General features: G+C 34.1%; 1 protein-coding gene across 1 annotated transcript; it reads right to left on the bottom strand.

Annotated features, from left to right (window-relative positions):
* Window positions 4,007–12,054, bottom strand: LOC109716811 (U11/U12 small nuclear ribonucleoprotein 59 kDa protein). Its single transcript, XM_020242387.1, has 9 exons — window positions 11,915–12,054; window positions 10,236–10,566; window positions 10,059–10,142; window positions 9,406–9,471; window positions 7,730–7,802; window positions 5,907–6,277; window positions 5,390–5,430; window positions 4,547–4,696; window positions 4,007–4,456 (listed from the first exon to the last, which is right to left on the bottom strand). The coding sequence occupies exons 1-8, from the start codon at window positions 12,052–12,054 to the stop codon at window positions 4,618–4,620; spliced, it is 1,185 nt and encodes a 394-aa protein (XP_020097976.1). The 3' UTR covers window positions 4,007–4,456; window positions 4,547–4,617.

Below are 12,778 nucleotides of genomic sequence, written 5' to 3'. Positions count from 1 at the left end.
TCTTTAGATCAAGAATTATAGGATCGGGATGATAGTGATCCCCCTTAGGGTTGGGTGGTCCTCCTATGATTGAGTGGTCTCACTAAGATAATAATATTAATCCAACAATCAGAAATGATCAAAGAAGTTTATCCAAGTGCTAAAAAATTGGAAACACCAACTCTATAATGCTTCTGAATGTATAGTAGTTCTACTATATATATATATATATAGAGAGAGAGAGAGAGAGAGAGAGAGAGAGAGAGAGAGAGAGAGAGAGTAGAGCTATACTATATATGCTATCGAAAGTATAAAATAGTTAGTGCTTTCGATTTTTTAGCCTTAGATTAACCCCATTGATCATTTCTAACCATTGAATTAATATTATTAACCAATGGGGACCACTCAATCCTAAAGGGACCGCTCAACCTAAGGGACCGCTATCATCCAACCGAAGAATCTTTGATCCAAGGCTAAAAAATTGAAAGCACAACTACTTATGTTTCCGATAACATAGTAGCTCTACACTATATATATTAATAATATATATATATAGAGAGAGAGAGAGAGAGAAGAGAGAGAGAGAGAGTTGAGCTAGAATACTTTCAAAAGCACCAAAGGGGTGGTGCTTTTTAGTCTTTAGATGAAGAAATGTAGGGTTGGGATGATGGTGTAGGTGATGGTAGGTGGAAGAGTGTTTGATCCAAAGACTATTAATAATTAAGGAATAAATCCAAGGGCTAAAAACTTAGAAGCACCAAGGAGGTGGTGTTCTAAAAATTCTAGCTCAATTTTATATATATATATATACTATATATATATATATAGTATGAGTAGGCTACTGTGCATTAGGAGCACAGCAGCCCTTGTGCTCCTAACTTTCTAACGACCCATCAAGTTTGATGGGTGGTTAGAATGAGAGAGGGAGAAGATATTGGAGAGAAATTGAGTGTTTCAATTTCTCTTCTCCTTAAATTTCTCTTCAATATCTCCTCCCTTTCTCATTCTAACCACCCATCAAACTTGATGGGTGGTTAGAAAGTTAGGAGCACAAGGACTGCTGTGCTCCTAATAGCACAATAGCCCTACTAAATATATATATATATATATATATATATATATATATATATATATAAGATTTATACTGTAATATTTGAGGGACCAAAATTTACTTATTTATCTTATTAATTATTTTAATGCAAGAAAAGTTAAAAAAGGTTTTTTTTACAAAAAAAGATTTTGAAGTGTAAGATTTATACTTTGCAATAGGAGCGTACAAAAACGTACAATACTTATCTGAACTATGAACTATTCTGAATCGACTACCCAATGTTCAAAATTTTAATTTTACTAGCTAACCTTTCAATTCGTTTGATTTGAATCAGTCAACCATATTTTCACTTTAAAACTTGAATATATTATTTATCTGGCAAATTTAATTAGTATGCTTCAAGCAATTTTCGCAATTTTGAAATCAAAATAATATTAGCTAATTCAAATCAAATAAATTAAAAAATTAGATAATTAAATTAAAATATTAAAAAATTAATAGTCTGATTAAAATGTTCAATAATTCAGGCAAATTTTGCATGTTTTTTTTATCTTTTTAAAATTATGCTAGGGTTATAAATAAGGGGTGTTTAGAGCGCAGTCGACAGTGGCCTATTTATTGCCACTTATTTATTGCCTTCCAAACAGCTCAACAGTGTGAAAAGGATGCTTAGATTTCCTTTTATTATTATTATTATTATTATTATTTTAATAATGAGTTCCAATTAATTTTTAAAATTTTAATTTACAAACGAGCCACCGTACACTAGGTGTCAACGACTAAAACACGCGCTGATTCGTTAAAGTATCGAGTTGAAAAATTTAGCTCGTGTTTAATGAGCTGAACATGAACTGAACTCGAGCTGGCTCCCAAACAACAAGATAAGGAATTGGACAGGAGGCTACAGCTACTATACTCTTATAAGTAATGCTTCTTTATACTCATAAGTTTTCAATTATTGGATGAAGAGATGTGCGGTTAGCTGATAGTGGTCTTTTAGAATTTAGTGGGTGATTGGTTGAATAGTATGATCTAGATCTAACGGTCGAAAATTTATGAGTACAAAAGAGCTTATACTCATAAGAGTACAGTACCCAGACTCTATAAAGGATATATATGAAAAATAAATTTATGATATCTGGTTAAAATTTTACATATAAATAAATTATTTTAATTAAATTAGGCTTTATATTTAGATTGGGCCTAAATGAAATAATAAAAATTTATATTTTGTATAATATAATATTTATTTATATATAAATGTATATTATATAAATATAAAATATATGTATTAAAACTGTTATCGAACCGAACACGAGTGAGTTGACCCTAACTCGTGTTCGGCTCGTTTATTAAATGAGCTGAAAAATTCAGCTTGTTCGTCTACTAAACGAACGATTGGATCTCGAGCTCATTTCAAGCCGAATACGAACTGGTTCGCGAACAGCGAGTTAAATTGCCACCCCCTAGTGTACACATGCTTCTGCATTAGTAGCCGAGATTACATAATGGGACAAACAAACCCCAACTACAAAAGCTCGAATTTGATCATTTTACCTATACGGTAAAAGTTATTGGATTAAAAAAATGCTAATTTAAATGGTATTTCATTGCAATATATTCAGTGGAACCAAAATAGACCCTGACAAAAGGTTTGAACATAAAGTATTGAAGCCTATTCCTGGTTAAATCATTGGTGCTACTAACTCTAAATTAATGTGGCTCCGATTTTTGACAATTTTGAGTGAAAAATATAAGATTAATTTGAGGTCAGTCGTTCACTAAATAAATGATATCGTAAGATCGTAAAATTTAATGTTTGAATTGGTTGGATTGCATTTCCATTACTGTAAATGACGCAGAAATAAACAACACCATTTACTTCGGGAAGTATTATAGCTTCACTTGATTACACAATATTAGCTGAGTACATAAAGGTGGAAACATGTACAACCAAAAATGCATAAGAACATTATATAAAATGTTTAAATCAAAAAAAAATGAAAAAGATGAACATAAGACCCCTGTAATGATATCATACCCAGGCCCAAGTTTCAATAGATGGTGGAATTAACTGGCCCACACAGCACCCCAATTTTGATTTGGTGGATCATTCATAGCACACGCACTTGTCCATGTGAAAGTACTTCTGAGTATAAAATTTGTTGCTTTCAAGTGCAGATCAAGTTTCAGTTCTACTTCTTTTTTATGGATAAGGATTAACTATCTATGAAATTTGAGCATTCTCCAAAAGGAAAATAATATTGCTACTGGAATATTAGGGCATAGGAATGACCTGAAATAAAGTTAAAAGAGAGAGAAAAGCAAAGATGCTGTTGCAAAAAGTTGATGAAAGAATGTGTTTTAACCTACTTTGCCGTTATAAGAGCTTGTTGCCTAATCTTCAAGTCCACATTATACATGAATTGATGACATTGAGCTAAAACTGTTTTGTGCAGAAGTGCTTGAAGAAGTTCTAACACCTTTTTTCTGTAATTCCTGCAGCAGCTTTTCTGTACAGCAGAGAAACTTCAAATTCAAGCCCACAACTGGAAAAGATATTCTAGAGCTGGAGCCTATTTAACCACACTTGTGATGCACATTGAGTTGTTTTTGTGCGAAACGGAAAAGATTTCAAAGAATCAAGCGGAAGCAATTCTGCGATAAGTGCTTCTGACGAATAAGCACTCTGCGAGCCTCGTATTTGCTTGCCATCTCTGAGCAGTAGCTTTCAAAAGCCAAGCGAATATGCACTAAGAATAAAAGAGCGAATGCTCAAAAGTTCGGTAAAAAGAGCAGCATTAAGAAAAAACCAGTTCAACCAAGTCAGTAATGAGGGCCATCTCACAGTGGAATGATGAAATAGGAAAACCCAATAACACTATCACAGTGGTCCATGGATTATCAATTCGGAAAAGTACTAGTACCAAAAGCTATAAACTTTAATGCTGTTATCAACAAGAACACAGGATAAGATACCATAAGCACATTAAGAATACAGGAAAGCAATTATTATACTATTTTTCTTCGTTACATCTAGTAACAAGCTAACAGCTATTAGGTTTGCCTTTGCGATTTCGAAATTTACAACCAAAAGGTCAAGACAATTGATGGCGTTGAGCTCCGCCACAGCAGTACTTAATTAATTCTACATGGAAAAACTATTGTGTAGAAATTAAAGTTTTTTGTTGAGATTCGATAGGCTTCAGTATAACATTACTTGTTGTGGGTCTTTGACAAGAAAACCGCTTCGTGGGAACTTGAATCACCAACACCACAACTTAAAATCATTTGCAGAACAATCATAACAACTCTTCTGCATGTAGTTTACACAAAATATTTTGGAAGGATACATTGCAAGCACAACACATTGCTTATAATCCAGTCAAATGAGCCCATCATTCAGCATTGTCGTGGCCACTATCACTGCACAATGGTACAAACAAGTTCCATAAAAATTCTCACAGGGGCAGTAAAGCAACAGATAAAATATGAAACTGCCGAGATTTTGTTTACCTTCCATTACTCACACAAGGGTGCGGAGCGAAGTTTAGAAGAACCTGTTGTTAGATATTGTTTACTTTCTATTACTTTGGCCGCACAAGATATGAAGCCCACACTTCATCTGCAGGAGGTGCTGGCTGGACCCAGTGCCCAGGTATTCGACTGCACCAACAAAATATTCACCTTCTAATGTTATCGAGCTACAGAAGTAAATACAGGGGAAAATGCACAAATCTTACCTGAACTATAAGGCATTTGCAAATGGGTGCCTAAAATGTAAAATTTTGATTTTGCTATTTAACTTTTCATTAGTTTTGATATCAGAAAAGTCCATTTAAGTTCTGTTAGAATTTGAAAGTTTCCGACAAAAAATTGTAGAATATTCCCTCAAAGAAGGACGCATAACCATGCATTTGGCAAAAAAAATCTTTTTGGTGTATTACTTCAGAAATCCTTGGTTGTGAGGATCGTATTGTTACCCAACAATCAGACATTAATCAGCTCAGGAACATACTAAGCTCCCCCATTGATATGCATAATAGATATGAAAGACGAGTTGAATTGATAGATGAAGTAAGAAATAGGAGCTTAAACCATTAGATATTGCTGCAAGGGATTTAACCCACAATCTCAACAAATAGAAAGAGTTTGGAGTTGGCCGTGATACCATTTTGCCTAAAAGACTAACATGATGGGAAACAGCCGAGGAATATACCCAACCCCTAGGGGTGAAAACTTGGCAGCACTTTATGGTTTTAGCTAACTTGGTAGATATGCTATACGATTTTATTGAAATGAAAGGGACATTCCGGTAGCAACTTCTCTCAAAGAACAGCTAATTTGAGTCGAACTCACCTTCCTCCTGGTCTTATGAACGCGTCCCACATTCTTCGGACCTGAAATTAAGATCGAGTGATATTAGGTTGTGTGAGAGTTAGACAGGCATTACGGAGGGAGAAAAATAAAATAATGCACTCTTAGGATATTCGAATGTCACATTAATAGAAGGAGAAGCTATTAGATTAACAAGAAGCATGAGAGGAAAATGACAGAAATTTTGCCAACATTCACCCAAATGGTGCTAGATCCTTTTTTTAATATTTTCTTCCTCCAAATAATTCTGGGTTTACATGACAAGCTAAAAAAATATCACAGAAATGCTTGATAATTTAAAGCTGTTCACCAATATATTGTCAGCCATCTCTGTCAGTGAAGCATTTAACAACTTCAGTTTGCGCCAAAAAATGCTCAGATATCGAGAATCTGGATATATTACACATTGTTCAAGCGAAATCACGACATCAACTAGTTCTTTAACTCACTCGGTCCACATCACTAAAAAGAAGGAACATCAAGAGTCAAAGAAAATCACCTCGATCAGCGTTCCCATATCATTGCTACTTCCATGATAATAGTGGTAGAACTCAAATGGCAGATTGGCAACAGACTGATAATCCCCATTCACTTTTCCTTCATCTTTTAGATCTCCACTTTCCATGCTCCCACTTAGCCCGGAACTTTTCTCATTTTTCATCTCATTTGTTTGGTTTTGGTCCACTGTGATCCCAATTTTATTGCGCTGTTTTTCCATATCATCAATAGCTTTTCTGGATTCCTCAGCAGTTGTGATAGCATCCTTAGCAGCAGCTTTGTCAGCAGCATTTGCAGCTTGTCGCTCCTCTTCCTCAACAGCAGCTCGCACACGGTCAAGAAATTTATCATCCTCCTCAGGGAGAAAATGGCCTGCATTAAATGTCAAATGAATGATCGCTTTCCTCATACTTTGCTAACAACTAGTAATGATAATAGGCCATACTTTGCTGCTTTTTGATAACTGGAAATATAGGGAAGAGAGTGTTGCTAAAGTAGTTTAACATTGCTGTCGCTAACCAACAAATAGGTCATAACTAACACAACCATATTATCTCAAAGTTGTTTACCCTTGCCAAAGAAGATTTAGCATATTATCAAAGTTTCAAAATTAAAGAGCAGCTAAAGAAGCGTCATCTTATTTTCTGTAAATATTTTACAAAGTCTACTGTCTAAATATTTTATAAAGAGAAGATAAAGAATTCAAATCACACCAGGCCCTTGCACTGTTTAAATGAGGAGTGAAAAGCCTTTGACCATTTAATTCACAGCACACATTTTGGGCCTATCGTTTCAAACCCAGATTTGAGGAAAATTGATAATGATACAATATTAAAACAATATTTTCTAACAGCTTAAGCATTTAAAGATAATAGTTGTTTCCCAATCTTCTTCACTGATACTACATATACAGTCCAGGAAGGTGCTAGACTGTAAAGTTCATTAGTACGCCCAAAGTTGGGAATGTATGCACACTAACGAAGTAGCACATCATAGTACACTTGAGCAAGGGAAAAGAGAAAGAGTATTAACCATGTTTGATCATCTTCTAGAAAATGAATTTCTCCACACAATGAATATTTATGTACCGTAGTCTACAAATATCAAATGCCCTTGTGTAGAATATCGCTGATCCAAGCTCCACTACAAGTAACAGATTGTTCAATTCCACACAGTTGGTTCAACAATTTGACCTTTTTGGGTATATTTATAGCATCATCTGCATTAAGGCCTGTTTGGATGTCAAAGCAAGCTCTACTGATAACTAAGAAGATACAGGGTCTATTCTTCTTTTTTTGTTTCCCCTTTTTTGTATTGCAAACAAGGACTACAATTTAATCCGATGCAAAGTCCTAACAATCATAGAGTTTTCAATATAGTGCACCGCATCCAAGGAAATTTATTATAGTCAAGAAACAAGGTAGAGGCTACTCCACGGTTTTAGACACCTTTTCCCAGTCCCCAACATACTCCCTTGAGTAAACAAAAGAGATATGCCGAGTAAAGAGTTTATGCATCCAAACAGGTACTTAGTGTGTTTGAGAAATTGGTTATTTCATGGCTTTTGATGGCTCAGTTTCTCAACAGTCATGAAAAGAAGGAACAGCCCATAAATGGATGATTTAGCAAAGACAATGAAATTTTCTTGTAAACCTATACACTAAACATAATTGAAAATATATCAAGTTACTATAGCAGTAGTTTAAATGTAGGAAAGAAACCATCAACACAAAGCAAAGAAATGAACTAAATTTCATTTGGAAAATGTAATTTTTTTAAAAAATGGATTGTATAAACAATCAATGCAAGTAGATTATATCTTGCCTTGTTTCTTCAACTTTTGAATCCTGATGGAGCGAAGCTCTTGCAGTTTCTCAACAACCAAGACAAGCTCAAGCTGGAAAGAGAGGCATACTTAAGATCAAACTGATAATCCTCAAAACTGGTAAAATGTTCACAACTGATAATTCTTCAACATCTTCTGACTAAACATTCAGTAAGAGTTTACTACCAGTACTAATTGTACTGCAAGCATGTCACATATTTAGTCATCTCGTGTGAAGGAAAATGAATGAACCTAACTTTAGAAGGTACATGTCATAATGATGATATCTTCCAGGAATAGTAAATGCAAACTAGTGAGACTACAAACTTAGTATGTAAAGGCAAGGAAAAATTGCAGAGCTTCTAAATAGAACACAATACAGAAGCTTGCCAGCAATATCAAGCAGAGCAAAAACTTGACATCAAGTTTCAGGTTAGGGCATCTTAAGGGTTTAGCTACATATAAGGATCAGCTACTTATTAGGAAAGAAGGAATAAACAGAAAAATCCGGTTCATGGCTACAGTGCAGTTGATGTTAACTTCTTGGACAGATAGAAGCTGTATGATCCTGGAAGTAAAGATACAGGACTGAAATAATTACATATGGATGTTTAGCATTTCAGAAATAATAAGCATGTGAGAACAAGATAAATTCTCATTCTTTCAGCAGATTAATGAACAAATGTTTAACTAACCTTCATCTACTATAAAGACTTAATTCAAAATTGGTTATTTGGAAGATAATTAATTTTACAATAAACCAGAAACTTCATAGAAAATCCATATTATTAGAACTTGGGGCAGAATTACATTAAAATTGAAAGGTTATACACCATACCATACATGTAGTCAACGTGAGTCTGCATAAATTGATCTATCACACTAACATATCTGCTGTTTGAAATAGAAAATCAACGCAAAAACCAAAAAAACTAATTGATCAACATCCAGTTGTGAAACCGGTTTCACCTAGATTTGTTAAGAAGCATTCCCAGACAATATTCCGCAACTCTTTCAGCGATTTTACTGAAAACTTGTCAACCAATCAGTTTCAATGTGAAAGTGTAACAGAGAATTAGGATCAGACAATGTGATCAGAATTTTCATAGTCATTAAATAGAAGATGCCTTATTTATATGTAAAAACTTATTTTCAGAAAGAAAAAGTTAAAAATATATGCATCTCGTCCAACAAGTAATTACAAAACGAACGAGTATGCAGCGAAAATATCCAATCACCTTAAACAAGACAGAACCTGTAATTGTCAGAAATATGTAAGACTAAAAAGGTTAATTGGAAAATGACAATACGGAGCTCCTTACGCTCATTTTGTTCTGTTATTACAATTAAACAAAAATAGCATTGCTCCATCAAATGGAAATGAATAAACCATACAACCCAAAATTTATGATTCATCCAAGCAAAGGGGGTTTAGTTTTCCAAATTTGTTTAGGGTTTACTTTTCTGAATAACTGAAGAACACAAAACTCTTTTATCTATCATGCTCTCTTCCAGATTTAATCGAAACGGTGAGGGAAGCCCCCATTCTTATCGAGCAAAAGATGTGACATAGTCATAACTTGTAAGATATTTCAACAAAAATATCATGGGACAGTGCACGACCAACCCAAGATCATTCCAAAAGAATCCGCATGAGATGACTAAAAAGACTCACCTCAGATTCTAGTCGTTTTCTCTCCTCATTAGCTTTCTGCTTTGCAATTTCCTTCATGCTCTCCATCTGAAACATGTGAAAATTAGATTCTACCAACCGAATGAACTTAACAAGTGCTTACAAACAAAAAAGCTGGCAGTTCTGGAATAAGCCATAAGAGAGCAAAATTAAGGAAAAGGCGCAGCATAAGAAAGTCCATTATTGCAAAATAAATAGCCAGATTTAAAATAATTTGAAGGATTTTAATGCATTTCAGGAACTCTGGCAGCATGCCTTTATTTTTTTATCCAAAGAGTGCAAAATCTACTAAAAAGTTACCACAATAGCAGTCTGACAACAAATTTTCTTAACTGCCAAATGTATAAGTTATTGATTCGGATAACATGTTGAAACATCTAAACATCTTGTAACAGTAACGGTCCAACGAAACATTCTGGAAATCAACTTCAACTAAAAGTATATGATGTGACACGCTTATATACCCAAGTACAAAAACTATTGCAGTTGAAGCTGCTTCTCCAACTTACCATTTTTAATAACAGCATAAAACATAATTGCAAGTAATCTCATTCATACAGAAAAATACATATCATATGACATGAACAGTCTAACAATTTAGAATGAGTGGTTAATGTTAATAAATTATGCCGTACCTTTCGCCTTGCAATGTCCTTGGCAATCTCTCTAGCCCTCCATTCATCAGCTTCCTGATCAGCTTTATCATAATTTTCACGCTCCTTTTTAACATCAAACCACCCAAATTTTTATCCATCACATAATGAAAAAGCAGCACAATAACTGACAAGCTAATAGCACCTTATATAACCAACCTTGCGCAGAAGCTCAGCAAACTGTTTCCTCTTTCTCTTCCTCCAACGCGTATTTCTCACAGACTTTTGCCGCTTCTGAGCTAATCTCACCGCCGCCGACCTTTCTTCCCACGGACTTGCTTGATTTGTTATAGAACTAAGAGGGCCAAGTAGAAGCTTAAGATGCGAACATAGAGAATTAGCCGCTTCGATCGAAAGAGACTCCTGGGCATCTAGATTAATCCTCTTTCTGTTAACAATCTCTTGAAGAACAGTTTCTGGGGTAGAATCTTCTTGAGCATTGGACTCATTCAATTTTCTTAGAAGGAGAATTTCCTGTAGTTCATTGAGCCTGACAAGGAAATCATTTCAAATCCAACATTTTAAGATTGGGACAATATGAGGTCAGATTAAACAATAGGTCTAAATGTACAAGCCTTTCCTAAACTACAACATGTTTGAAATAGATCCTGAACTTTTTAAAAAAGTTTAGATTTTACAACCTCATCTTACAGTGTTTCTGAAATAGGTATTTGGACTTTGAAAATTTTGATTTTAAGACGTAATCTTTCCCGTATTTGTTACATTTTGATAGAGTATGTTGTAATCCAGTGAAATTCTGTTCCTTGACGGAAAATTCCATAAAATCTTGCAAATACTCTTAAGGCCTTGTTTAGATGCATGGACATCTTGTTTGGCCTATCTTTGTATTATTTGATAGATGAGGAGCATAATCAAGTGTCTTCGAAGGCCATGTTTGGAGGTCAGAATAAGAATAAGATATCCAATGATAACTTATTCGATACGAAGTAGGAGGTTGATTTTTGGTCCTTGAAAGATCTCGGTATCCATGATTTGATAGGATGGCATATTTCATTTACGCGATGATTTAGGCCTTGTTTGGACGTCAGAATAAGCTATTCAGTGAAATCCTATTCTGTACAAGGACTTTCTATTGTGATTGGAAGCTCGTAGTAAGGTCAAATGTCTAGAATAGAAGAATAGTATATTCAACGTTCAAGTCACGTAGGTGAAATATGCTATCTTATCAAATCATGGATACCGAGATCTTTCAAGGAGCAAAAATCAAAATCCCGTGTTCTAACATACGAGAAAATCTTCATATCGAGTAAGTTATCATCGGACAACTTATTCCGACATCCAAATAAGGCCTTATTCTTATTCCAACAAAAAAAGTAACTTGAAGGCCGGCCCAGTATGGTATCCATTCCGGACATTTGATTGCACTCTCGTCTACCAAATACTACATGCTTTTCGACCAAATCAAAGACATATGCCGAATAAAATGTTCATACATCCAAGCAGGGCCAAAAGGAATTCATTTGGCCTTCAAATTATTTTCTCGGAATAAGATAAATCACCTGTAAGGTGAAATTATGCTATCAAAAAAAAATCAAACTCCTTCTTGCTCCCTAGCAAACAACTTATCACCGGATAACTTATTGTGGCATCCAATCAGGGACTAAGATTAGATAGTAAAATCTATACTTTCAAAGTTCAGCTATCAATTTCAAAAGCATTATAAAGTTACATATTATACATAAAAAAAAAATTTAAACAAAAAAAAATCAAAACTTTTAATCCATGCAATTTTACCCAAACAAAAAAAAACATTCTCAAAAAAACAAAGAAAGGAGGGGGGACAAAAAAGAAAAAAAAAAAAGAGAGAAAAGGCTTACAGTGGTTTCGAGATGGTAATTGTTTCTCGCAACTTCGCAAGATGCTGCCGGACATTGTCGGACTCCCAGAAGGAAGGCTGCGCGGGCTGCCACGGCGGCGACTGACAAGACTGTCCGAAGGAGAGCGGCGACGGAATCATGCTTATTTTATAAAAAAGTCTTCCTCATCTTCGCATTAAATGGAGGTGCCGAGGACAGGACCGCCAGCTTAGGGGAGCGAGAAGAGAAAGCCCCTCTTCTGCGGATTGGGATGTGTTTCTCCCTCTTTTTTTTTTTTATTTTTTCGTTGTTTTTTGATCTCTCTCTCTCTCTCTCTCTCTCTCTCTCTCTCCACCCGAACTANTCCTAAATATAGCAAGCTAATAATTCTGTTTGTTTTTTAGAAATAAAGTTTGTTTGGCCTCACAGTTGGGGAAGCGATTTTGGCACAATTAATATTGGTTTTCAGAACTCATTTTGTCTAAAATTGGTAAGTTTGGCAGAGTGTAAGTGGAAAGTGATTTTGAAAATAATTTTGCGAAAGTATTTGGCAAAATATTTTTACCGTTTGCAAATTATTTTTTTTTTTCTAAATTTTAGTTTAAAATTTAATATTTAAGATTTTGAATTTAAAAGCTGAATTAGAATTTAAAATTTAATAATTAAATTTAAATTTAGAATTAAAATTTTGAAATTTTAAATTTAAAATAAAATTTAAATTTATCTGAATCTTAAAATTTAAAATTTAAATTTAAAACTTAATAAAAATTTTAAATTTTAAATATTGACTTAAATTTTAAGTTTTAAATTTTAAATTTTAAATTTTAAATTTGAAAAATTAAGTTCAATATATAAATTTAAAATTTGAAATTTTAAAATTTAAAA

Source organism: Ananas comosus, linkage group 10, assembly GCF_001540865.1.
Source record: "Ananas comosus cultivar F153 linkage group 10, ASM154086v1, whole genome shotgun sequence".
NCBI classification, from domain to species: Eukaryota; Viridiplantae; Streptophyta; class Magnoliopsida; order Poales; family Bromeliaceae; genus Ananas; species Ananas comosus.
Note: the sequence above shows the minus strand (reverse complement) of the source record. Positions and strands in the feature narration are given on the sequence as shown.